The 27,594-nt window shown below is 43.9% G+C and overlaps 1 protein-coding gene across 1 annotated transcript in view; it reads left to right on the top strand.

Annotated features, from left to right (window-relative positions):
* The first annotated feature begins 215 nt into the window (after window positions 1–215).
* Window positions 216–27,594, top strand: part of LOC104161682 (receptor expression-enhancing protein 1-like) — a 46,423-nt gene continuing 19,044 nt past the window's right edge. Inside the window, exons 1-7 of the mRNA XM_009700199.1 lie at window positions 216–247; window positions 4,637–4,709; window positions 7,228–7,304; window positions 9,207–9,327; window positions 10,983–11,096; window positions 18,613–18,663; window positions 24,863–25,031. Of these exons, the coding sequence (XP_009698501.1) occupies window positions 216–247; window positions 4,637–4,709; window positions 7,228–7,304; window positions 9,207–9,327; window positions 10,983–11,096; window positions 18,613–18,663; window positions 24,863–25,031 (637 nt within the window). The remainder of the gene's footprint in view (window positions 248–4,636; window positions 4,710–7,227; window positions 7,305–9,206; window positions 9,328–10,982; window positions 11,097–18,612; window positions 18,664–24,862; window positions 25,032–27,594) is intronic.

The raw sequence follows: 27,594 nt of genomic DNA, 5'->3' as shown, positions 1-27,594 counted from the left end.
TGCTCTGTGATGGTCAGATCATTGTGCCAGCAGATCTGGAGAAGGAATAGAAGGATATAATAGCCAGGGCTGGCTGTGGCTCTACTGGTAAGTGGAGACAGAAGGAGATTTGGTGATGGTGCAGCTGCTCCCCTGGAATATGACAGAGATTGCTAAAGAGGAGCCAACAGTTCAGTTGCTTTAATATTCCCCTGATAATCAGGAAACCCCACAATATGGGAAGCTTCATCCTTTCCTGTCTTATATTGTGGTAAACTTGAATAATGAAAACCAAAACCAAACCCCAAATCTTAAGTAATGTAATTATATAAATAAATACAGTTAGTCAGCTCCACAGATTAACTCTTGGTGATAGCGAGCGTTTCTCCCCTCCTTTTTGACTTCATTCTCTTGATTTGGTTGAACATCCCCTTACACTGCATGAGGAGTAGGAGCAAATAACCTCAGTTATTTGTATTTGCTGCAAAAGAAACAATCGCAGCATTTATAGTCGCTCTTATGGATCTTCCCCCGTGCGCTTCCACACACTTCCGTTGCCCTTCTCCTCTCCCCTTCTGCCTCCGCCATCTCCCTTCAGACAAAGAATGACCAGAAGCACACGTAACAGTCCAGATTGGGGATTGCTGCTGCTGATGTACCTAATAGGATTATAAGATTTTCAGCATTAATCCTTATCCTATTCTGCCTAAAAGGCAGACTAACCTTTTACTTAGATTTTTGCCTCCTGTTGCACAATTAGTTGACTCTTCAGTGATTTCTTTACAGCTGCTGTTTTGTCCTTTTTCAGGGCGATTGTAATTGATGTAGACCTCCAGCATAGAGCAGCGTAAGAATTGTTAGACTGTTGTGGTTATTTGTTTAGTGCTGCAAGTGAGCTTTTTCCTAATTCACTGATGAATGTCACTACTTCCTTGCCTTTCCCTATACCCCAAGGTTATGTTTTTGTTTTAGCCCAGACTGTAGGAACACATCTCTGTAGCTTTAAACAAAGCAACTACTACATCAAACTCTGGGAGGTTTGCTGATCGGGATGTCTGCTTCTGCTTTTGTACAGAGGGTAAAAAAGCCAAGGCTTTCCAGGGTACATAGCTCATTCAAAGGAGCTTTTAAAGATGGAAATGGGTGGGGAGTGGGTTGACTCTGTATTTGTAGCCTGGTTTCCTAAGGAAATGAGGCTTAAGCAGTCCATTTCTCAACTGCTGCTAACTTTTGGATCTGCACAGTGATTGTGGCCAAAACAGATGGGTCAGAGAGGTCTCAAATATTAAGTTTCTACGTTATTCATAAGAATTAGCTGCTGAATAGGAGATTGTCTCATAGCAGTGTCCTCCAGCAGGTAAAAGCTGCAGTGTTAACTCCATAGGTAGGTCATTAATTTGGCTTGGCAGCCAGCAGGCACCAGTCGGGCAGTCAATACATGTACCACAGAAGGAGTCAGAGCAGATGTGGTTCCCAGGTCAGCCGCAGGTGTGGGAGAGAATTGAGGGTCTGTGCTGGGATTCTGGGGATGTGTGAGGAAAGCTGAAGGTCCTGTGTTCAGAGAACATCAGGTGGAACTGGAGTGTTGCAGAAGAAGATTAGAGAGATGAGGAGGAACTGGGGAATGACATGGTTGGAATTTGAGTGGCTTGGACTGCTACCTCTCAAAATGGGCTGTCAGGATAACTGTCAGGGAACAGCTTGTTTTAGAGGCGATGGGCTGATACGCAATGGGGGAGCAAGGAGCACAGGAGCTCCAGGGTGTGGGAGAAGACACACGAGGAGCAGCAGAGTAAGCAGGTGGTGGCATTACAGTCATTAAAGGAGAGAAGGGACTGAGGTGGGATGAGATAAAAGACTAAACCAACAGTACTTAGGAGCAACATTTTTTAGGCACATAAAGCGAAGATAAGTTACTTCAGCTTGGTAGGCAGGGATGGCAGGGACAGGGACAAGGGCAGGAGAGAGAAGTTTAAACACTGGTGCATCCAGTTGAGGTAGAGACCACACAAAGGAGGCTGGAAAGGAGACTTAGACAAGGAATGACTTAGTGGCTTGCACAGAGGGACAAAGAATCAGCCTTGGGTTTGAGTACAGTGTGCAGAAGGAGTGATTTGGCAGCAGTGTGAGCATGAGGATGCAGGAAGGCAGGAATCAATGATAACTTTAATTACACAAGAAGCTTGGATGAGGGGGAAGAGAGAAGTATTCTTTTCAGCAGGGGAGAGGAACTGAGGGAAGAGATAGAGGATTGACGTGTATGTTTGAATTAAATCAATTGTACTCAAGCTTGATCCAAACCTCAGTGAAGACAGTAATTTCAAGAGACTTTTTGGAATATGCCTATGTGCAAATTTTGTCTCCAAAACCCTGAATATGCTTTACAGTAATGCCTGAACATCCTTTGTCTTCCATTTGTAGGGTGTACTCAGAGGTTAAGTGACTCCAAGCCACATAATAAGCCACAGCAGTGACAAGACAGGGAACCAACATTCCTTGAAACAGTTTTCAGTCTGGTAAACCATGGCAGTAATAAATGTCCATATATGCACGCAACACATACAAGGCAAATCAGTGAAACTCTCAATCTCCAATTTAGGGAGAGCACATCACCTTATTAACTGTCCCTTGCTCTGCATATGCAAAATTATTGCACAGTTTCCTTCCCTCACAGGAATTTTTTTCAAGTGTTTGTTGTCTGCAACTAATTCTTTTCTAGTGATCCTGTGAACTGTTTGCTTCTTCGGGAACTAGTTACTTTCTGTTACCAGCACAAACTGAGGAAATGAATATCAATCATTCAGTGATTACTTGCAGGAAATAAAAGCGTGAGATGGCAGCTGACCCGGGCCCAGAAGGAAGGACAGAAATGCAGTACTTTTATAAATAGAGCCAAAAATATTATTAATGTGCTCAGCTATTAGTTTCTGAATATTGTGGAGCTTTCTTCCTTTTGTGAGCTCTACCTACTTTGGATTAGGTCCTGCTACCATTGAACTCAGAGGGAATATTTGTTATTAGCTTCAGTGAGAACAGGATCAAGCTATTGTCTGTATGTTCTTCCTTGCCTTAGCCAGTGTTGCTGTTTGTTAAGATACTGCAAGGGACAAAAATGCATTTGGTTTCTCAGAATTGTTCTGAGCATTTGTATCTAATCCTTGCATATAGCACAGCCCCTGTGGGTGAAATAGGTTCAGACATGACTGTTTCCAGCAAAGCTTTTTGAACGCACTGTGAAGCCTCTCTAAAATACTGAATCTCCTCGCTTGGTAACTGCTTTTCTGAAGTCTGCATTGTGCTTCAGGTTTTGCTAAGCTATGCTACAGTAAGCATGATGAATAGCTAGCAAATTGTCTTCGGTCACTGCTTTGGAAATCAAGATGTGTGCTGGCTCACCCTGTTCTTTCGCAAATACCTTCTTGAGCTATGGGAAGTACGACGGTACAGCATATCCCAGAGTGTTAATTTTTAATGTCTTATGCACGTAATGGACTCAACTGTAATTATGAGTCCCATGGCACACAATCGCTGCTGGCAGGATGGGAAAGACGATTGCGGGTTCATGTGACTCCACAATTAGGGATTGAAACATTGATTACTTCCATTCCCAAGAGCAGTGGAAACAGCTGTACGAATTTAAAACAAAAGCTTCAATGGAAAAACAGGTAGTTGCAAGCCAATAAACACTTCCCTGCAATCTATTAAATTTAGACTTTGCAGCATCATCCTACTGCATTGAATAAAACTGACTGAAAACTGGGCAGGGTAAAGTGGTTTTGACAAGCCTATGCTTATGTCCAGAATAATCGAAGTGAATAAGCAGCTAGGCAGTGATGCAGAGAGGAGTTAGTATAAAAAATTCTCAACGTTTTTTTCTCAGTAGTGCTATTTTTAACTTATGGATCCTTATTTCTTTCTTACATGAAATCTTGAAGCTGACAGCATCCTTTTCAGACTTGAAAATCAAAGGAAACTCTCTGACAGAACAGTAGAGCTGGGATTTTTAGGCCTGATCCTGTTGGCATATCTTGGTGGGCAAATTCCTCCTCCATTGATGAGGCCAAATCAACTTTACTAAACAGTGCAAGGCTCTTCACTTTAGCAGGTTTAATGTAGGATAGAGCCCCAGCATTCAAACTCTTGTGCCAGTAGAATTTGGATCCTGCTTTATCACCTGCCTGCTTTATCATCTGCCAGCTTTTCAGAGTATTGAATAGAGGTGGAAGGGATTTTAGACAAATGATTCTCATTTTGTCCTGCATCTGAAAGCAATACTCCTGTATTCCTGGTGTCACAGTAGGTTGTTTTGAAATCAGATTTTTAATTTCCTTTTAAAAGTGTGATGGCGTGTTTGGTTTTGTTTGGTTTGATTTGTGTGTTTTGTTTTGTGTGTAACTCACAAGGTACAGCTATGGAAACCATTGCAAAAGGAAAGTCAGCCTGAATCCCTGCTCTTCCTTCACATCACTGGCAATAGTTTCTCTGAATTCAGTGATGCAAAATCACTTCTGTACCGTACTTAGTGCACTCAAGCTTAAATTAAATCCTGACACTTTTTTCTAGTGCGAGAAACATATTTAACAGGTAGGAAAAAAAAATCTTTCTCTGTGATAGGAAACCAATTTAATCCATTTGTTGTTTGTTTGTTTTTTTCCAGGCTTATATTTGGCACTCTCTACCCTGCATATTATTCTTACAAAGCCGTGAAATCGAAGGACATCAAAGAATATGTGAGTAATGAGGTTTGTGACTGTGCTGCGGGGTTTGTTTTCTAAGATTGCTCCTCACCACATTGTAAAGGTGTTGCTTATATTCTGGGAAAGCTCGTAAACCAGTGCAAGGGGGAGACTGGCCTGAAGGTGGACTGGCTGATTGCTAGGCATAAGTCTCAAATAAGGACACTTGGGTTTCTGCTTCTGGCTCCTCTGCTGACTTGATGTGCTCTTTGACAAATGTACGCTCTTGCTCCGGTGGTGTGAGCTATATACGGCCGACTTAAAAGGTGTTTGGCATCCAGAGCTTTGCGTGTTTTCCTTTGTTTCTGAAGAACAGCATAAATCAAAGCCTTTTCAAAAAGCCTTGAAGCTTTAGCTGCTCATTCAAAACAAGGATCAGAGGAGGCAACTCGAAGCACATATGACTGAATCCTCAGATAGAAACATCCTTCCTTGTGGAGCGACCTATTTACAGGCGGGTCTGGTAACTGGGTGTGCTGACTTATCCTTTTGCTGAAAAATCTTCCCTGGCCCCAGCTTCTAAAGGCATATGGGGCCATTGGGTAAAGTGAAATGTGGGAAAATCAAAACCACTCAGATGCTGTAGGAGTCCTGTAGGGTTTGTAGTGCCCTTCACAACCTGAGCTCTGTTAACTTTGATGAACCCAGCTCAGCCTCCAGATCTTGACTCTTCAATCCTGTCAAGATCCCAGGGATAACGAGCCCATTTTCTCCTCTGGGTAACAGCATAGATGGCTATCCCATTAAGTCTTTAGTGTAAGCTCAAACTGGGACTCGCTGTGGCTGCTGAGATTTTTCCTTTCTATCACTCCTTTCCTTCAGATAATGGTTTGGGATATTTTGCGAATCATAAATGTTACAGAACACATCAGGTACTTAAGAGAAAATGTCCCTGCAGTCCTTGCACAGCTGGAAGAAAGTTTCTCAAGGTTTGTACGTGCACTAGCATCCCCAAGCAGTGTCTGCCACTGTTACTTGACATTTCCATCATCCCTTCTGGAAAGTATTTTGTTAAAGGGTCCAGTTCCTGCAAAAAAGGAACTCGCATCAGACACATGGGGTCATGACCCAAGTGTGAGAACAGCTGATCTAAGACCTCGTCTGCACTTACAGTTGTTTTTCAGTTTAACACACCAGTTGTGGCAATACATCTGTTAGGGTCTGATTTAAAAAAAAAAAAAAAAAAAAAAGTAGTAATTTACATTGACACAGTACAAACCTTCATTTATTAGTCAAAACTTACATCACTGTCGTTTATTTTTATTCTGCTTGGTAACTGTCATTTTGATAAATGGTGCTTTAGGCTGATCCAAGCCCATCCACACCAGGTCTTGGTTTGTGTTTAAAAGTTTTGCTGGCAGTAATGTCTAACTGAGAGAACCGTGCTGGCAGTGAGGCTTTGAGGGAGTCGCAGTTATGTAAAAAGCCTGGCAGAAGCTGCTTAAGTTTTACAATGGAGAAAAAGTATTAAGGGGGAATAAAAGGTTTTGCTTTCATCTCCAGTACTTGAAAATTATTCCCTACATCATCTCTGTGGTGACAGTGCCACGGGAGAGGGGCACCACATCAGTTGATTAAAATCACTGAAAGTGCTGATGGCATGTGACAAATAGGTTGTTTCTTTCCAGCCCAAGAACCAATACTGCATACATGAGAATAGTTTAGCTGTGCTTTTAAATGCCATTTAGTGCTCAGTAACAAAAATCCCCAGATTCCTGAATTACTCAAGATACTACAGTTTCCCTGACCAAGTCACGGTCCCCAGAGACTCTTTCTGTGTCTGTCGCTATCACCACAAAGGAGACCATCCATAAATCACCCACCAAGTAGTCCACCCCACAATGAAGTTACCATAGTTGAACACAGTGACAGCACAGCACGTGCTTTCACTACCAATGTGAGGTAAAATGCTCTCACCTAAGCCCCAGGTAAGGAATTTAAGCTAATGAACATGCCCTTGTTACTGCAATGGGCTCAGGTGTGGATGTGAGGAGGCACTGCCACTCAAGTGATGCATCCTAATTCAGTAAGTTGCGGTGAGTTGATGGTGCTCCTGAGCCTTGGATGACGGGTTAGGCAGTTACCTCTTTATCTCTTCCTGGCTAGTTTCCCCTGCATAATATTCTGTAAGTAATTACATTTTGTCTTAATTGCAGTTTGGCCAACTCCCTAGTATTAACCTTTGCTATTAAGATGAGCTAAGTACATTTTTAATGCCCTATGATAGGGCTGTGGTCTTCCGCTGGCCAGTGGAGCTTCCTCTGTAAGGACAGAGTCAGGCTGCTCTCCTTTTCATGAGACCGGTCCTAAAGGCGATATTCTTCCTTCCCAAAGGCTTGTATGGAAATCTGACATGGGGGGAGCTCTGGCATCTTCAAGTCCATAGTAATTGTTAAATACACAGGTGGAGGGAAAAGAACCTTTTTTTCTATGAGAGTGTGCGCTTGTGCCTGTAAGAGATAGTTTGAGGCCCTTGGGGAAAAATGAACCGGCTACTGTTTTTGTTTACCAGGTCAAATGGATGATGTACTGGATCATATTCGCGCTCTTCACGACAGCAGAGACATTCACGGATATCTTTCTTTGCTGGTGAGCACCAGATGTGAAAGGGTCTTTGGCATGAAAGAAAATGGAAATGTTTACAAGGGGAAAAAAGGAGCATGAAGATGCACACCTCCTGAACACAGGGTTAGCAGCTTCAGGTGCATAGAGGTGTTTTGTCTGGAGGAGCCATGCTTCTTTTCTCAGTGCTGTCATAGGAAAAGCAAGAAAGAAGATGGAACTGCTCAGTGATATCTCATTAGTGAGAAATCACTACAGGAATCTCAGTCCCCTGTCTGTCAGAGACGTGCAGCTGATTGCCGAGTTGGATGCTTGCAGAGATCATCACATAAACAACAGTAGCTTTAGTTACAGGCATAGTTCTAAACTTTACCTAGCCGTGTCCTACAGTAAATAGGCAGACTCTAGGCATCAGGCAGAAACAGCCCTGCAGCACAGAACTTTGTAGGTTGCTGCATGGGTGGTTGTTCCTGGGATGTTTTGCCAGGCCCGTTTCTGGTTAGACTGGATTTACAGTTTGATGGAGGACAGTGACAGTCCATACTGATGTGGGCTCTCTGGAGCCGGTGAAAGGATTGCTGGTGACCTTTGTCAGGACAAGAGCACACAAATGCCCAATTATCAGATTCAGTTCCTTAAATTTGGATGCTTAAGTTTGGAAATGTTTGTTGCTTGGTTGCCCTTTTTAGTAAGGCCTTTCTAGTGGAAACCAGTGAGATCAGTAGACTTCAGGATGAAAATTTAACTGTAGTGCATGGCCCTCACCTAAAGCCTGTTCCTGCGTAGCACTGCATGCCTCTGGTGAGTCCTCCAGACAAAGGGAATCGGGGATACTTGGCAACGTATCAGATCTGCTGGAAAGGAGATAAAAGATGTTATTGTGTGTCTATCTAATTTGCATGCAGATCTACCTCCACTGTGTTCATCTGGAGCTTGGTTTTTTTGGAGGATCTATTATGGGTCTCGTGGGAGGAATGACAGAGGGCTTGTCCAGCCTGTGAAATCAAATATGCTGTAGAGATCCTCAGTGAAGTGGAAGACCAACCTGGCAAATCCATGCTCAGAGTAGAGCATTGCAGAGGCCCATCGGGTCAGACCTGGATGTTGTATGGCCCAGCTGGCTCCGTGACAGTGCTGTGCTAGCACAGCAGGAGTCTGTCTGGGGCAGCTGGGCTGGTGCACAGCCATCACAGGGTCTCTGTGCTGCTCTTCCGTGCCCCTGCCTACAAAAGGTAGCATCGATTTGTCACGTTGCTGGCAGCAACGTGCCTGTCTGCATGAGGATGCTGCTAGCTGGCCAGCCTTGAGCTCTGGCTTTGCACTCCAGAAAAGAGTCTGGATAATCTAATCTCAAGAAATCCCTGGCTTCATGTTACAGCTGAAGCATGTCCTGTTGTTAGTTGGTGTCCTCCATATTTTGCAGTGCTACCTGAAAGCCACAGTGTGGATCTGCACCTTTATGTTGCTTGGACAACCAAGGTTCTTGTATTTCAGCTTCAGTCAGATAAGTCTTATCTTAAAAGCAGAAAGGTAGAGAGATGACAGGTGCATAAATGATATCATATTCTATGATTCTATGAAATATATCAATGAAGTATTGATTTGCTGGTTTGCTCTTTGCTCCCTCATAATGACTGGGGATGCGATGAAGGCAGCATCTGTGCTCTTTGCATGTAGAAAGCTTCTGTTATCACACAGCAGAGTCTCTTCCAGACCATTCAGTAACGGCCCTGATACCCAAGTAAAGATTTATCCACATGCCTAGTTGAGACGTGTACAAAGATGAGTGAATGTGTTTTGGTCTTTGGATACTTTGGCAAGCAAAAGCTGCCCTAAGCGAGACTGGCCAGTCCCTTCCTGTGCTGAGCATCTCTAATTAAGGGCAGTGGTTAAATTGGGAGTGGACATTAACAGCTCCTTTTCTTCTAGGTTTCCATTCTACTATGAACTCAAAATAGCTTTTGTAGCTTGGCTGCTGTCTCCGTACACAAAAGGCTCCAGCCTCCTGTACAGGAAATTTGTTCATCCAACGCTGTCTTCAAAAGAAAAGGTAATCACAGGTGCCCGGGTCCTCTCTGGGTGGGGCAAATCTACAGTGTGTTTACTCCAATCTTCATATCACTCATTTTCATTGAAGGCCTGAGAGTTGCTGATTCTCTTCCTCTACCATTTGATCATCTCCTTTTGATTGGTGTTTTTGTTCTTTGTGGTTGTTGTGGTTTTAAATACTGGCATCTGTTCAGTGCACTCACACATATTAACTCATCTTTGTGCGCTTGAGAAGTTGGGAGGGAGGGGGATAAAAATACCTCCTGAGCTGCTTTGCACAAACTGGCTGAATATAGCTGGAGTGCTATGTTGTGGCTGGATAGAACAAATAGAGAAACAGGGTCTGGCAGCCAAGGCTCCTTAACTTTGTTAGGAGCTTTTTAGCTCTGCCTAAAACATTGTGCAGCAATGAGACAAATAGCCCAGCCTACCTAAAATGGGCTTAGCAAACACTTGCCTGGCTGGGAGATGTATAGCATGCTGAAGTAAGACATGTAGCATGTTGAGGTCCTGGACTGAGAAATGTCTTGCTCAAATTAATGATGCTAATTTCAGGGAGGAGTACATTACAGCTTGGATCCTTTGCCTGCCTAGGAGATTCCTGTGGCTGTGAATGGGACATTGTCAGGCAGATCCATTTGGTTCACGTGAATGCATGGGCCAAGAATAGCTATCAGTCACATATCAACATGCAAACTACTAAGAAGTGAATAACTGTTTCCTACATTGGCAACTATGGAAATGAAAGATCTCTGTTTAGTTGCAGGCAGTGCATGAACAGCTGTATCTCAGTCCTGTCCAAGAAGGACAGTGGGCATCAATCCCCCATCTCTCTGCTTCCTGGGAACTTCTGCTTAGGCTTCTCACAAGTAGTGCTCATGCATTTTGGGTTGCCACCTCTTATCTACTAGGAATAGGGAGGGAATCACTAAACAGCCAGCAGCTTCTCGCAGCCTCCAGTCCCTACTAACCCAGCTTATCCAGTAGCTGAGTACTGGAAGTCAATCCATTGTCATCCATTATCGACCAGACCCCTGTGTCTTGAGGGAGGGAGGGTGAGGGCAGGAGCTTTCATAACCATTCCACTGTATATTGAGCAGCATCAAAGTCCAGAAGCTCTGGACCTACCAGTGCCATGGGCATGTTGAAGCTGGTCACTGCAGTGATGTGCAGAGGTTTCTCAGATACTTCTGAGACCTCCAGTCCTGGATGCAGGGCAGTACAGCTTCAGCTGCCCAGTGCCATAATATGATTCTTTCTAACTATGGGGCAATCCAATTTGTCTTTAGAGTCTATAGATTGCAAATGGCTCCTGGTCCATTCTGCTCAGGTGGATGTACCTATTTTGCTTCCAGGACCTATTGGTGGTGGTTGCACTGTGCAAGTGCATCCCAAATTTGGGTCCCAATCTTCTATTCACAGAATAAAGAGTTCCCAAAGCCTGCAATGGGAGTTATTGCTGCCCTGCAAACCTTTCCTCTTTGCAAACATTGGCTGTGAACTTCTCTCCAGCCAAGGTGGAGGCAATGGAGGATATCTACCTCCGTAAAAGATGACATGGCCCTACCAAGAGTTTGAGGCTGGGAGTACTCTGAACTTGTCCTTCTTTTGCTTTTTTTGTTTTTTGTTTTTTTGTTTTGTTGTCTGCTGTGACAGGAGATCGATGACTGCCTTGTCCAGGCAAAAGACCGGAGCTACGATGCCCTTGTGCACTTTGGGAAGCGGGGGCTGAACGTCGCAGCCACAGCAGCCGTCATGGCAGCTTCAAAGGTAAAGGTGTGGGTCAGGATGTTGTCTCATTAGCCTCTCATCTGTATCCAACAGCAGCCACAGTGTGGAGGGGGAGAGATGGTCAGGGTAGGGATTCTCTCTGATTTTGATCCACTGATTTTGATCATGCCTCCCAATCTCCCATTCACCAGCCACACAGGTGCTTCTTAGGATGAAGACAGTAAGTGTGGTGCCTAGTGAACCTATAGGAGGTTGGAAATGCAGGATTAAGACTACGATCTGCTTCAGGCCTCTGTTGAATTTTATGTTTTCCATCAGTACCCAGGTGACAGTGTTAGCAATCCTGTTCATCACAGCCTGTGTTCTTCATTTTCACTGTCAAAATAGGAACATGCTTCCATGAAAAATGCTGACATTAGGTGAACACAGTTAATGCCCTGGCAGGGAAATATTTTTTTGTGTGTGTTAACATCTTCTGCAGTGAAGGGAAAGGCCATCTGCACCCCTGTTTTTCAATTGTTGTGCTGAATTGTTAAGAAGTCTGGGGGATCTAGTGACCTGTAATTTGGGTACCAACAGAAAGCAGATGTGATCTGAAGTTCATGAAGGCTAAAAGTTCATCTGCAAGGCTTACACATTACATGCCTGGTGTATAATTCTCTGGAGACATGTTTATGTAAGAGTGAATGGGAAGTGGCATTAGTTGCTTTTGGAGAATGAGTAGATATTAGATGAGTGGTCTCATCTGAGGAGGTGTATCCTGTACTCTGTTCCTAGCTTAGAGACAGAACCCGAAAACAGCTGTTACCTCTGTTTCTTTGCTTGCATAAAAGCTGCAAGGACTTGATAACTGCATTTTGTGGTCCTGCTCTCTGGCCATGGATTATCATGGCTTAGGGTAGATATGCACAGCGACTATGCCCTTGTGCTCTGGGGGCAAGACTTGTATAACAGATATGGCTTTCATGCCGTCAGATACAATGCCTGTTGCAAAAGGATAGTAGAAACATATGGGCAAGGTGGGTACTGGTATTAGAAAAAAACGTGAATGAGAGTTGAAGGAAATTATTTTCTTCCTTTAAATGCTTTTCATATGACCTCAGGCACATCATTTTAGTATGTCTTGGCCTTACCTTCTGTAAAAATGCATAGTACATCCTTAGGAGGCCAAATACCATGAAATCTATAAAGCATGTTGAATGCAAGGTATAATAGAAGTGGGGAGGCCCTGGGGTGTGCCACGTACATGTAGAATCACAAGGATACACAAAAGCTATGTCCTGTTCCAAAGAAGAACCAAAAAATCGCCTCCCTTTTCCGTGCCAAGCATTGTGCAGACTGTGGCTGTCAGGCCTGGCTCAATTCTTCCCCTGAACTGTTGCTCTTCAGTGGGCAGGCACTGCTAACCCCGGGACTGCTAGCTAATCCAAACCTGGACTGAAACCTGAGACAAACGTGGAGCTAAGCAAAGCTGTGTATCATATGGCCAAAGGAACAACATTTGTGTGACACCTCCATGACACTTAACACTTTTGCTGCTGCAGTGTTAGCCTGAAGAAGTCACACCATGGACGTAAGTAGGCTCTGGGAATGCCTGTTTTGCAGCACTACCTTTGCTCTGTGCCCCTTCCTGTAAGGTGCTGCAGACTCTCTGTGCTCGAGCAGTTTTTAGGACAGAGTGAGAAACTTCTGTGTGAATCCTGAAAGAACTCTGGCTCCTGTTTGAGTAGCTCCTGAATATGAGAACCTCAACAGTAGCCCAGACCCCCAGTGCCAACCTGTACATCTCAGGCCTGCAGCAGTGTCTTCATCAGCTCTTCAACCTGAATGAACAGTCAGCACCACAGTTTTTCTTCCCACTGTTCTGATTTTTTGGTGTTTTTAAGAATCTCACTGCCTTGAAATGTGGTTCCAGTGGTAATGGGAAGATGGGTAGAAGGGAGAAGAGTCTCCAGGGTACAAGGAATCCATTGTTTTGCATGAGTTAATGAAGCTCCCCATTCAGTGGTGGAAGAAAGCAACTTTGTGACTTGTGTGGTATTGTTGTACGGCACATCTGCCAGCCTAATTTGAGAGAAAATAGTTAAGATATTGCAACCTGTAAATGGACCAGAAGAGTCTTTCCTGCAGACTACTTTGGGGAGGGGAAAATGATCTGTTGATAAGATTGAGAGGTTGTTATTGGATTGATTGATTGATTTTTACAACAAAGCAAGGACCGTTCATGTCTTTGTTTCAGCCTTGACATTAAATTACTCTGAATATGTGAGGAAAAATAGAACTCCTGGCTTCCTTCACCACTTCAGTGTGTGGCCTCCAGCAAGTTGCTCTCAGGGTGCAGATCCAAGAGACAGGGTGAGCTGATCTGACAGCTCTCCTAGTCCAAAATGGGGTGATGCTCCTGTTCCCAGTGTGTTACTCTGCACCAGCTCTTTGGGCCTCCTCAGATTCTCTCTAATCTATCAGAAAACTAATCCAGAAAGAGAAAGAAAGGGAATACTGTTTTTTGAGCCCACAAATATGTCTCGAGTGCCTGAGCCAGCACAAGGGAAGGGGCAGAACTGCATTGTGAGGAGTATGGCCGGAGGAAAGGAAAGCAAGATCATCCCTTCTTGGCTGTGGGAAGCACGCAGATTAACTCTGCTACTCATGGAACCACACCCTTAATACATTTAGACTCTTCATGGTGTAATACTCAGGAATGGTTAAAGCAGCTTCTGTCCCTTACCCTTCTCACTGAATTTGTTGTCTTTTGGGCAGGGAGAGCTGAATGGCTGTGATTTACAGCCTGATGTGTTGCAGTACAGAAGTGCTGAGCTGGGGTTCCTCAGGTATTCAGGATGTGAAATGTGATGGGTCGGGTGTGGATGTATCTCCATTTAGCTGTCTCTGCTGCTGTGAAGGGAGCCGTTTCCAAGAGAGGAGTGATACAAGCAGGTATGGGTGGTAACAGCTTCTGTTGCCCTGGTTTTCAGCTGCTGTTAAATATATGTCAACACCCTTATTTGCTCACTTGAAAAGGAGGTATAACAAAGCCAGATTATCTTGCCTGAGAGAAGTTCAAATGACTAATTATCTGGAAAACACTTAGAGCAGACAGATGCCAGGCAAGACTGCAGTGCTGTCCTTAGGGGGAAGTTTCCAGGAAGGGAGGAAAGAGAATACTATTTCTAAGGCTTATCCTGGCTTTCCCAATGCCAAGGTTTAAGGGTATCCAGGTAAGCTGCGATAAGCATTGAGTGTCGATGGGAAAGTGAGCCCTAAATGGGTTCATTGGTTTTCAACCTTTAACAGGTCCTGTTAAAATTGGAACCTATAGAGATGACCATCTACTCAGAAGCACTGAGCTCCTGCAGCTCCCATGGAAAACGTGACTTTTACTAGCAAGTGAATGTGAGGATCTGTCTCATTTCCTGCTTAACTTGGATTAATGGATGAGGAAAAGATGATTTTGTATTAAGAAAGGGACCCTCAGACTTTGCAAATCAGCATCTTTTAGTGGCAAATACACAATGAGCTGCTGGGCTGAAAGTGTACTCTGTACAGACCTATTTTCAGTAAATTAGCTTAAATCTAATGGCTCCTTCCTGTACTTGGAGGCCTGTCTCCTGCTGTGCATAGCCCTGTCCTCTCCTTTCTCTCTGAGCTGTGGTAACTGATCTTCTTATGCTACCGCAGGATCCATCATGATCTTTTGTCTTTTGTGATAAGATCTTTGGGCAAGGCCCATCTCTTCATTCTTTTTATCTGTCATCTTTTTATTCATGCAGTATAATGCGGCTGGCTCTCCATTTACCATTTGTGTGTAACGGGCTGCTACTTATATATTTATCACAGGCTAAGATGCTGCAAACTCTGCACAGCCACACCTTCCTTATGTGTGATCCCTTGGACCTTTCCCCTTTCTATCTTAAATATCCTCCAGTTTTAGTTAGCCAACTGCAGGCTTGTCTCCCTTCCCCTTCCTCCTGCTCCCTTCCCCTGCTCTGTTTTGTTTTCAAGCCACAGTTGTGCTAACACTGGCACAAACCTGTGCCAATTCATTTTACAGGCTGAGGAGCTGTCAGTGTCCCAAGTACCCTGAGTCTGCCCAGTTGGCTGGCTTGGGCGTTTTCTCTCTCTCTGAAGAGTCTATTTTTGTTGCTGTCTAAGCAGACACAGCATTGGATATCTGGTCTTATTACCCCTGTTACGTGCTCAACACAGATCTTTTCTCTCTCCCCATGTCCTAGTTAGGCTTAAATGGTGACACCCCAGCAGCTTGCGTCCCCCCCAAGGAGCATAATCTCATTTGGGGCTCTGTAATCCTGTCCTCATTGCTTGGTCATTCTGTCACACGCTGTGACTTCAAATGGGTCAGTCCTAAGTGGCAAGATTAGATGACCGGGCAGTAAATCCTGCTGCTCTTTGTGTGTTTTCAATTAGGTCCAACTAGTTCAGCCATTTCTGCTCCCAAAGAACCTTGGGCACTGACCACCACCTTCTTTCCAGCTCGCCTTGGGGTAGGAGAAGGGAAGCAGAACAGGAGCCTGCTTTTGGGTCACAGCAGAAGGGGAGCAGCAGCAAGGCTGTTACGGCCGCAGTAGTGGGGCAGGTGCAAGGCCTTGGCCAGGCAGTGGAGCTATCAGATGGAAGCTTGGGCATAAGTGGGCGTTTCATTGGCAGCAGTCACGTTTCTAATGTAAGTGGCTGGGACACATATGTGGCTGTGGGGAGGAAAGGTACCGATGATTTCGAGGCAGCACCAGCCTCCTCCAGCATACTCGTATGTACTCCCTTGCTGTTATCATGCTCCCAGCACTTTCTTATCATCCGCCTGTCACCCTGAGCCTCCAACCACCCACTTGCCTTGCCCTGTCCCCAATCCCCAACTCTTCTCCTCCCTGCTTGCCTTCCCAAGACCCTGCCCAGCCTTGCCATTGCCTCCTCTGTCTCTGCAACCCATCCATTGCCACTTTTACACTCTCCCCCAGCTCTCTAACCCTCTCCTTCAAGCTCTTGGCTTTCCCAGATCCTGTTTGCATGTATCCTTATTCCTCACCCCAAACAAACCAATTTTGCCAAACAAGTCAGTGTCTTTCCCCACCTCCAAGACAAATCCTGCTCCCAACCACTTAACCATCCCCAAGCTGCAGCCTCAGCTCTGCTCTTCAAAGGAGAGCTGCAGAAAACATCCCACAGCCAACAGATCATTGTAACCCAGAGGTTTCTGATAGAGTACCTTCCTCTGCCCTCCTGTGCTTAGGGCAGGGACTATTTGCACAGAAGCTGCTGCTGTGGCCCACTGCGTGCCCCTTGGTACAGCTCGCCTTTAAGAAGGGGAGTGGGGCACAGTATGCTGCTGGCAATGGGCGCAGTGCCTTGGCAGGAGATGATAAATGAGGTGGAGGGAGCAGGCACGCATGACTGGTGTCGATGAAAAGCCCGTTTGTGCCTAATAAGTCTGAGAAACAGTCCAGGAGTCTTTCATGCGTGGGGAAATATAGCTTGCAGTGCTGCCAGAGCTAGCAATCACTCTGGTTATCAGTTAAAAGGACCAGGCATGCAGACGAAGGCAGGAGGGTTTCAGTATGCGCATCCACCTCTTTAACTAACACTCAGGAGTGCAGAGTCAGCAGTCCCCAGACTGCTTCAGCTCACAACCACCTGCCTGGTTCAGTTGGGCTCGCCATCACCTGGTGGGTCGCAGCTCCACTTCTTTAGGGTCCCTTAGCCCAAGAAATTTATTGGGAAGTTTCCCAGTGCATTTGCTGGTTTTTAAACAAGGGCACTGGAAGAGAAATGGTGGTGATGGTTTAGATTTTATCCTCTCTAGTCAAACAGCATCTTTTAACTCATTTCTAGTATCTGGCTGGTATAGCCAGTGCAACTGCCTGAAAGCCAATATATAAGATCCCTAATTTTCCATGAGAATTGAAACCTTTTTACTGTGGGAGTTTGGAGCAAAAGCTTGTGCAGGAGAGAGTTGCTGTCTTTTGTGGCATGACAGTGGAGAACTGCACTTTTACTTGAATCGGGAAAGAGGGAGGCAGGGGGTGGGGAGCATCATTTTCTTTAAGATGCTGGATAAAGCCTCTTTGTAATGATTAGATCCCACTGCTCAGAGAGAGAATGTTTCTTTGCGTACCAAATGTACCAAAGGACAGTTCTGACCAATCTGCTTAGTACCGTATCTGTAATGACCACATTGTCTGCCCTGGTCTGTAACATGGCCAAGAACTGCAGAAGTCAGGAGTGGTTTAGAGTATGCAGTTTGAGAAACCTTTGGGGACCCATTAGTGTTATCTCAGAAGGGCTAAGCATGCTGCTTTTGAAAGTAGCTTCCTTTAAAGCATCTCCATTTGGGATCCAAAATCAAAGATCTCATGGCTGAGCTATGTTACACCAGTAAAGAGGAACACTGAATGGCTTTCTTGAAACATATGGTAGCGTGCCACTGATCACAGTATTTTGTGAACTGTTCCTGTCATGGTGCGATGTATCTTTCATTCTTAAGTCTTTGAGATTCTGTTTTTCCCAAATCAATAAAACCCCAGAGCTGTTTGAGCTACGATTCACGTAGCTGTTTCCAGTTTATCTCTTTTGTTGGCTTTGTTGGCTCTTTCGTTGGTGTCTCCAAGAAACAGACAATAGCCAGTGAATGCACAGGACAGCAGAACCAAACAATAAATTTATACAGAGAGACCAGGCTGGGAGAGACAATAACAAACAGTTCCCAGGAAAGGAAATGAACTGCACAAACAAAAAAGGGTGGATGAAATTAAGTTGCCGCCATCAACATTAACGTCAGCTGGTTTCCCTTTGACTCTTTAATACTGTCTGACATCTCCAAACTGGGTAGCTGTTCCAGGCTAGGCACGGCACGCAGGCCCTGGCCATAAGGATGTTGCTTCTAGGATATTTGTGTTCCTATGATGGCAGAAGCAATTTCCTCCTTTATTCAGGCCTGTGCTCAGAGCATAAAGCCGATGGTTTTGCTCTTAGCATGGCCTGCCTGCAGCCAGACATGATAACACTTCTTCCTGTAAACCCCCACTCATTGCCGTGAGTAATTCCCCAGCATTACCCCACTTCTCAGAAGACCTGTCAGTCGCCAGGACTAAAATGACTGCCACGTGCCCCTCACCTAATCCTGTGCCTAAATTAGTCATAAATGCACTCTGTTCTTAATGATCTTAAGTCTGGATTACAGAGGTGGCCAGACACTGGGGGTTTCTCCACTGGGAAACATCCATCAACTGCAAGGAGTGGAGTGGCAGCCCGTTGTGTTTATAATTTGCTTTACTCTTTAAATACACTTGCTAGGTAACACCCTGTCAGCTGGGGTTATGGAGTGATTTCTCCATCTCTCTGGGAAAGGTGAGGAAGGGAGAACCTACGTTCAAAGGTGTAGTCCACAGGTGGGTGTCCCTTCTTTTTATGTGTATGTGAGTCCCTGTACATGATGCCCAGTGTCATGCTTATGTCTCACCTTGATTACTTATGCTTCAAATAGACCTTCTTCTCGAAGCTTTTATGTGTGTTGCCACAATGGCTCTCTTTTTTCCCTTGCTAGGTCTCTCAGCTACTTCATTTACACTTGTATTTGGACCAGAAAAAAGGGCAGGTAATCTGCTGAGTGCTTATACTAACCCCTAACTAACGTCTGTCTCCCCATTAGACTAGTTTGAATTGTTTTCAACTGAGATTGGTCTGAGGCCAGACGCTGTCTGCTCCACTTCCAGTGGGTAGATCCTGCGTGCTGAGCTTTAAAAGCCTGTCTTTGATCTCATCAGCAAAATGCCTTCCAAGTCCTCTGCTGGCAATCAAGAGGGACTCCAGCAGCCAGGCAGGGAGCTTTGTATGTGGAAAACCAATCTAACTCAGGTTGTTGCTACTGCACTGGCCAAGCTGCAGTGTTTGCTGTTGTTTTCTCGCTAATGGATAAAGGGAACCTCTCTCCCACTGCTGTGATCCCATTAGGATGGTTGGGGTTACAGTGGAGCTAGTGAGGCCAGGTCTTGGCTCAGAGGTGAAGATGCATCTCTGCAAGCATTTTGTGATAGATGTGGTTGGGGAAGTCCTGCTGACACCGTAGCAATAACTGGCATCCTAGGAACATGCACTACGCCTTGTAGTGAATATCTGCAGGATGGAGGCTGTAACATGCATGCAGACATGTCTGCTAGAGTGGAGGAGAATTGCTAACCAAAGTTACAGCACAAAGACGGGAGAACATTAACAGGTTTATTGTTGTGCTGGAAGTGTGGTGAGTGTGACTTAGTGTTCCCTTGCCTATCCATTAACTACTGATCCTAAGATGCAAAAGGCCAGAAAGTGCCATCTTGTATTAACACTGATTGTATTAAAAGCTTCTCTTTTATGACTTGACATTTTTTGGTTCCTGATTTGTGTCACTTCATCATGCTGTGTTATAGTTTCCACAGCTGCAAAATGGAGTTTGTAGGCATTAGAGGCGTTTTGAAGTCTAAATAGCATCTACAGAATTCTTTCAGATTATCAGACTGAAGCTATGATAAAATCTAGACACTGTTATTTGTTTGGTTTTAGATCATATTTAATAGGACTGTTATATAAATTGCAGATTTTAAATTTATGTGCCTCATTTTATTTACCTAGAGCCTAAGTAAAGCTACGTAGGTACGTGGAATATTTTTAATGAATAATTCCACTGGATGTAAACCCAGTTTTCCCAGACTCCTAAATCCATCTCCCTCTAAAAAGTTTTACTTCAAATGTGAATGCAGAGATTAATTATAGAGAGGTAAAGTAATTAAGACAATTTAGCTATTTCTGATGAAGTGCCTTTTACAGTGCCTGTCACAATACTAACTTCAGGTTTTGGAAAGGATCAAGATTTCTAGTCCTTCCAAGCAAATACTGGTTGCAACAGTGTTTGTGCTCTGGGGCCCCAGAGCTTAATGTTTGTTTCTGAAGACCATGATGTCTGCAATGTTTAGAGGAAGGTAGTATGCAGGTGAGCTGGCTTTGAAAGCTCAGTATTTTGATCCTGTTTTGTCCCACTCTTTAAAGCAAAAATAAGGAGAGAATGCGCTACATGTGGGTAAGTAAGGTATGCCTATACTACGGTTGTGATTTTGACCAAAGCAGGTAGATGTACCTGAATTAGTTTTAGATTAATTACTGTGCCACACGAGTGGGAGATTTAACTTCCGTTAGAATCACAGATGAGCTTCTGCAGCTTAAATGTCCATGTCTTGATGGGCGATGCCCTAATACCGTTGGTAGTGTCATGAATCTAAATAAGGTTGATACCAAGTGATAGCAGTTACTGGAGGGTGACATTACCATGTCCTTTTTAGTATTTGTCTTTTGTCCTATTCAGTAGCACCGAGTCCTGCCCCAGCCTGGCCCTTCTCTGGCCCTGTAAAGACAGAACTGTCCCATGTACGGACCTGGTGAGGTTGGTAGATCCTGGGAGAAGAAGAGGCAAAGGAAGCCTGAAGAGGTCCGCTTTCAGCTTGTGCTGTACCTTCACCTATGAGGTGAACTTTCCTATGGGCAAGAAGATCAGATGAATTTGGGAGCAGGTACACTATGGTGAGCAGGGAACAGAGAAACACCTGCTCCCACTTGTTGCCACCAAGACCTCACCATCTAGCAAAATCACTGTCTACTGGGTCAGTAGTGTCATGCCTACAGGGACAGTCTGTGTCCTAGGAGAAGCTGTATGAAGTGGAAATCTAGGCAGGTAGTCTAGTGCCCAGGGAAAGTAAGGCTCAGTCTCCCAGCACCACTTCATGCTTGTGTCCTCCATCAGGCACTGAAGTCCTCATAATGCAGGTCCCACACTGTCAGCAGATTCATCCTGACAGGGCAGTTGGTGTTCAATGAGGGGAGAGAGAGAGGTGGTGTCATCCATAGTCCTGCAGCCTTCCCAGTCCCCATTTTCAAAATGTTGTATAATAGCATCATGCTGTTTTGCTGTTGACACAGTGAGATGTTGTTACAACAGCTACTGTCATGATATTACTGCTGTCACACTCTCTAGGATAAAACTAGCCCAGATCTGTGTGGACATGCTGCAAACATGCCTCTGGCCTGCAGCCTAGACATAGCTTCAAGACCTGGATCTTCTCTCTGTGCAGACACACAGTGTACTGAAATTCCTGGGACATCTCCTATGTCTGTAGCAGTTAGAAGAGCATCTGCATGATCACAGCCAAGATGGTAAACAAAAATCCCCAAAACAGCTGCTCTTCATCTTCCACGTGGTTGTTTTAACCAAACACGGCCCAAAATGTGTGCTGTGCTGAATCTGTTCTGTTGTGAAATAAAGCTATTAACTTGTTTTTTCTTTTTTTTTAATAAGATAAGTCTTATTGTGGAATAATAAGTGTTACAGCTGGATAAAGTCTTTATTGCTAAAACATATAACTACAGCGCTGCAAACCCTCACAGTACTGGCTTTTCAAATGTTTGTGATTTCATATACAGCAGCTGCTTGTCTGACAGAGAAATTAAGGTTGGTAACAACATTTTCCATTTTACTCTGAAACTATCCTGATTCTGTTGTAATCATCATTAATTTCTGTCATGTTTCTATTAGAGGTCAGGTAGAAATGTGGCAACTGCAAAAGAATTGCAAGTGTTCCGTTGTGCCCTGGGAGCAATTAAATCAAGCCTATCCCTACAGAGACCGAAGATGCAAAAATTTGAAAGAAAAGAAATGGAAGGGAAGTCAGCAGGCTTTCACACGTGTTCAGTGTCCTCACTCCGCCTAAGCCTTTGCTATTCCTGCCATTTCTAAGATTTGGACGATCTGTTTCATGGAATGGTGGGAACAGTAATATATCACTATTATCTGTGTGATGAGCAACCTTTATCTTTGCTGTTATAAGCTCAGGTTAAATAAAAGCAAAAATCAAGCAAAGACAATTTTTAAATTTTTTTTCTTGAGGAAAGTCAAAGTTATTTAGCACAGATGTTATGACTGTGTGTTTAAGTCTGTGGCTGTGTATTATATGTTAATGTAACAGACCCACAGATGACAGGCGCATATCAGGCCCTTATTTCAAAGCTCTCTCTGGGACCTTTGACCACTATATGCCACTATATCACAAGTTGCAATGCAAGAATATTAACATATCTTCTTCATTTTCGATGCAAAACCGTGCATTAGCATCATCTTCCCTGCCAGGTTGGTCTGACGCATGAATCTTGTCTCTAATCTGACTTATGTCCACGCACAGAAATCGCTCACTGGTATGAAATGGTATTTGGGTTAGCTGGCTGAGCAGAGCAGCTCTGAGGAGGTTAAAAGCTTGAGCACTGCGGACACTTGAGCTGGTTGTGCAGGAGGAATACAGCACTCAGATTACAGCAGCTCATCAATTGCTAACCCTCTGGCTTTGCTGGTCCAGTCATTCTGCAACTGCAAAATATTATTTAGTGGTCTGATTGCTCTCAGCTTGCTCTCACTAGGGATCTGTGTCTTGTAGTCAGACTGCAGCATAGGATGTCTTGTCTTAGCTTTAAATCCACTACCGAGAAGAGGGTGGCTGCGCAGGAATTCAGTGCAAGCTACAAAACCCCATCCAGACCTGCGCTGCACTGAGCTCTGGGTGGCTGAGATCACACCCAGCTAACCAACCATGCAAGGAAATTTCAGTGTACCAGCCCGGTTACAGTTGTAGCTTATCCTAAGAGGAATAACTTAAGATACCTCTCGGAGTGAGAACGTGTCCCAAGAGTGGCTCAGCCACTGGCAGGAGTAGCCAAAATTCAGACATCAACTCTTGTGGCAGGTTGGAGAATGAGATGGCAGAGGTGAGATTTTAACAAAACATAAGCTCATGGGATTCCACTGCCAAGCATATAAAATCAACAAAATCAAATGTCTTGGTATACAAGCAAAAAAGTCCCAGAGCAAAGTAAGTCTGCAAGAAGAGCATGATGGGTGTGTGGACACTTCTCCACCAGGTGACTCTGCCCTACAAAGGACAGTTCAATTTTATTTTTCTTAGATGTTGCATATTTCTACTGGCAATGCTTTTGGACAGCATATCATCGTGTGTTGTTTGCTTCTTGCCAATGGAGAAAAGTGCTGTAGTCCAGGATGTATAGCCTGCCCGTGGTTAAACTGATATGCCGTGGAGTTGAGAAGCAAGTTTGAACCCATTTTTCTTGTATGAAAAACTTGAGGCTGAAAAGTTGGGAGATTAGTGATCTAGCAGTTTTCTTGAAAGTAGAAAGTGCAGACTGTCACAGTCACTGTAGTTATAAGCACTTGATGCCTTGTATGCTTACAGTCCCTAAAAGTAAGGTGCTAAGGAATTTGTATGGGGTAGAGGCACTGATTTTCCATTACTCTGTATGTGAAATTTCTGAAGTCATGTTGGTAAATCAGCATTTGCAGATAAATTAATGCATTGCCTTCCCAATGCATCAATGCCAGCGCACTAGAGGACAGGTAGTGTTGCCTTACTGCTGTGGCAAGGAACGTGTTCAGTCTTGCCTTTGGTTGTAGATGGTCAGGATGTGTCCCTTCTCCGTGCCAGGCCGGCACCAGAGGATAATCTCCACTGGCCCCTCACCAGCACCCTGCTTTTGTGGGCAGGATACTCAAATCTGCAGCCCAGAAGAGAGCAGTCATGTATTCTAGAGCCCTCTGGCAGTCTTCAGGCTATGCTTCCACTTATGTACTGCTTTGACAAATACAAGTCTAAATGAAAGTGGTGTGTGAATTGCTACGAAGTGCCTTATCTGTTTGGTTAGACAGGGCATTATTTACTGGTGTTTACCATCATTCTGATTTCACCTCAGTCGAAGCATCCATTGAATTTTTCCTAATTTACATTGGCAGAAATAATTTTGGAATCAACCTCTGTGTATTTATTTCAGTATTTTTTTTTCAAGACTATATACTATGAAGTATCTTTCAGACCCTCCCCTCTCAACAAACTGTTAAAATCTAAATGTACTTTTTATCAGTTATGCTATTTATATTCTGAATGTCACTTAATGTAGCCAACAGAGAAGGATAGATAGGTTCTGTATTGATTGTATTTTCTGGCATTCTGACTTTATGGCAGTGTTGTGGTATGAGGGTTACAGAATTCAGAGAGAGGTATACTTATAGTCAACTTTTTGATAGGACCTAGTTTTAATGAAAGGTGTCTTTTAACCAACCCATCCTTTACAAAGAACAGCTACATTCCTTTCACCAAAGAACATGTTTGTTGCCTGATTGAGAGCTAGCCTAAAAAGAAAAAAAAATATTGTGTTAATTTATTTCTTCCTTAAGCTACATGAAAAAAGCACTGGAATATTTCTTTGCATTTGACAATAACTTTTTATTACTTTAAAATTTCTGTGCTCTAGGAATTCTGTGTGTGACTGAGAACAGCTGGGTGAATATCATCTTAGATGATCAAAAGGGAGTTATTTTGATGCAGACCATTTAATTGTGTTTCTGAAGCCAAGCACCTATTTGACTCAGATGCTAGTGAAGAAAAGTACCTACTGGAAAGATGTAACAACATCCTGCTCCTTCAGACGTGGCCAAGGCTGCTCTGAGCTCAAATTATGGCATCATAGAATCAGAGATACTTGCCATCAAAAGTTTGAATGACTTTGTGTGTAGAAGCACTCCAAAAGGAATAGCAAAGAGAGGGAAATGATGCTTTTAACAACTCATTTTTGTCCTCTGTAGGTTACTGAACCAGGCAATTTTTTCTCTTCCTCTGTCCTGATGGATTTCAATGAGCAAGGGAGAAGAAAGGCTCAAAGTACACTGTTGAATCTAACTTTTATGTGTGTTATTTGCTTGCTTGTTTAACTAGGGACAGGGCGCCCTGTCTGAGAGACTAAGGAGCTTTAGCATGCAGGATCTCTCGACGATTCGTGGAGACAGCAGCAGCACTGTTCCTCCTTCGGTCACTGTACGAACAAGTAGCAAACAGAGCCAGCCAAAAACATCCAGAAGTGCATCAGAAGGCACTGGCAGCTCAGGTAAGTGCCAGTGTTATTTTCAGTGTTGTGTTGTCTGGAATATCACACAGTTGAATGAAGTCATGCAGTTGGCAGGGATATATAGAAACAGACATTGCAGGCAGCACATACCAGAATTCACAGGACACAGACATGCTGTTGAGTCTCTTGGCACTTAAGAGAGAAAACAATATCATCGTTTGATTGTTACTATTCCTAGCTGGTACCAAGGACGCGACTTGAGCATGCAAGGGAGCCAGCATCAGTCCTTGCAACTTGAGCTGAAAAGTTAGGCTGTGGACTGGGGGCTGCAAGCCATGGTGGGTTTTCAATGAGAGGGGCTAATGGAGGTGCAAAAAGAGGAGATAAGATTGCACAGTAGTGGGCAAGGGTCATTATTCTCATCAAAGCCCCCATATGGTGATACAGCCTCTCTATCTTATATTATCTAAACATAAATGCGAGTTCTAATGGATATCTTGTTTGAATTAGGCCCATTTATGCTGCTTCTAAACTGTAGCTGTTACAACACTTGACAGTTATAGTTCCAGAACTTTCTCACTGATGAAGCCTACAGAATGACAGAATGGTCAGAGTTGGAAGGGACCTCTGTAGATCATGTAGTCCAACCCCTCTGCCAAAGCAGGGCCACCTACAGCAAGTGGCACAGGATCATGTCCAGGCAGGTTTTGAGTATCTCCAGAGAAGGAGACTCCACAACCTCTCTGGGCAGCCTGCTCCAGTGGTCTGCTACCCTCAAAGTACAGAAGTTCTTCCTCATATAAGATGAAACTTCTTGAGTTTTAGTTTGTACCCATTGCCACTTAACCTGTTGCTGGGCACCACTGAAAAGAGTCTGGCCCCATCCTCTTGACATCCATCCTTAAGGTATATATAAGCATTGATGAGATCCCCTCTCAGTCTTCTCTTCTCCAGGCTGAACAGACCCAGTTGCCCCAGTCTTTCCTCATAAAAGAGATGCTCCAGTCCCCTCATCATCTTTGTTGCCCTCTGCTAGACTCTGTTCAGTAGTTCCTTGTCTTTCTTGAACTGGGGAGCCCAGAATTGGACACAGTTCTCTACTGAGAAATAAAACCCATATAAAGCACTCCTGGAAGCAGAGACCAAGATCTGACAGCTGTTTATGATATGAAGGATGTCTGCATAAGCACGGTTATGGAAAACAAGTCTCTGAAGGGTAAAGGTTTGTTTTCAAATTCTGAAAGAACAAAGGGAAGAAACATCAGGGTGGGAATAAGACTCATTCCTGAGGATTTAATTACAAAAATTTATTTCAAGCTTGGTTAAAGAAATCTTTGTGAGCCCAGATCCAAAACATTTAACTGGAGATAGCTTTGCAGATTAGATCTCAAATACTGAGACATGGAGGGTTATCCCAAGCAGCAGGTTCCAGATGGCTTCTGGGATTCCCAAACACCACCAAAGACCATGCAACTCGACTGCTGTGATGAGAAACCACAGAAAGTTGCAGGCGTGTTGCACTTGGTAGCTTGTGAAACATATGCTGGCAAGTTTGAAATTTAGCAGTTTCAGCTTGTGTGTGTTGAGGTCTGTGCAAACATTCACTGTGTTTCAAGCCTGTGTAGATTGCTACCCCATGCTTTAGCTTTGGGATGTATTAGAAGTGTCTTGTCTCATCCTTCCTAAAGAGTACACTTCAAGCCCTTTACAAGTTCTGAGAATTATAGCTCACAGACCTCTCTTTTTTTTTTTTTTTTAACATCATCTGTTGAATTAATTTTCCTTACAGGTGAACTGAAATAGCTAATGTTGGTGCACAGTGGCTTTATTCTGATGTTTACGTAAGGTCTTGTATGCACTTCTCTTGAAGTAATCAATCTGAAAGTAAAGTGTTCATGCACAGAATATAAAACTCTTACTCCAAACAATAAAAAAGTCACATATTTAGACCAAAATAACAAATGGCACAAATAAATAATAATTTAGTTATTTTATTCCATGTTGTGTAGAGCAGCCTTTGTAGTTTTGTTCTTAAGACAGCGAACTCAGCTCACCTGGACACAAACCTCTGTCTTAACACACAAAAGTTTTTGATTTTTGTTTGGTTTCATATCAATACTGTACAAGGATCTCTCAAAATGAATCTCTGGAAAACTGAATTGTTCATAAACTTTTCAAACTGAGCCTAGTGTTTATCACAAATGTTTAGATCCGAGTAATTTGAGGTTTTGGTTTTAATTCTTCTTTTAATGAAAACAACACAGATTTGCAAAATCTTCTAAGACCTTTATCTGTCCCATCTCACTTAGTGATTTCACTGAGGTCCCTAACCTAGGAGCCTGCTTGCAGGCCCTTTCTCCACCTGCAGACAATACGGAGAGGCACCTCCAGAGGGTGATTTCACTCACAAGTGGTGGCATCATGCTGCGTGGAAGACTACGGCCACAGTTTTCCTCTCGCTTTTAATCAGATTAAGTAAAAGATATGGTCCTGGTCTTTCCAGTCCATGTGCTGTTTTGTGTGGGCACAATTATGTGTGTAGTCAGAATGTCTAGAGGGGCAAACTGATCAGAGTCATAACTATCGTGTGTGTGTGGTGTGT

Source organism: Cariama cristata, unplaced genomic scaffold (assembly GCF_000690535.1).
Source record: "Cariama cristata isolate BGI_N322 unplaced genomic scaffold, ASM69053v1 scaffold36725, whole genome shotgun sequence".
In the NCBI taxonomy this organism is placed as follows: Eukaryota; Metazoa; Chordata; class Aves; order Cariamiformes; family Cariamidae; genus Cariama; species Cariama cristata.
This window is presented reverse-complemented; position numbering and strand designations above follow the sequence as displayed.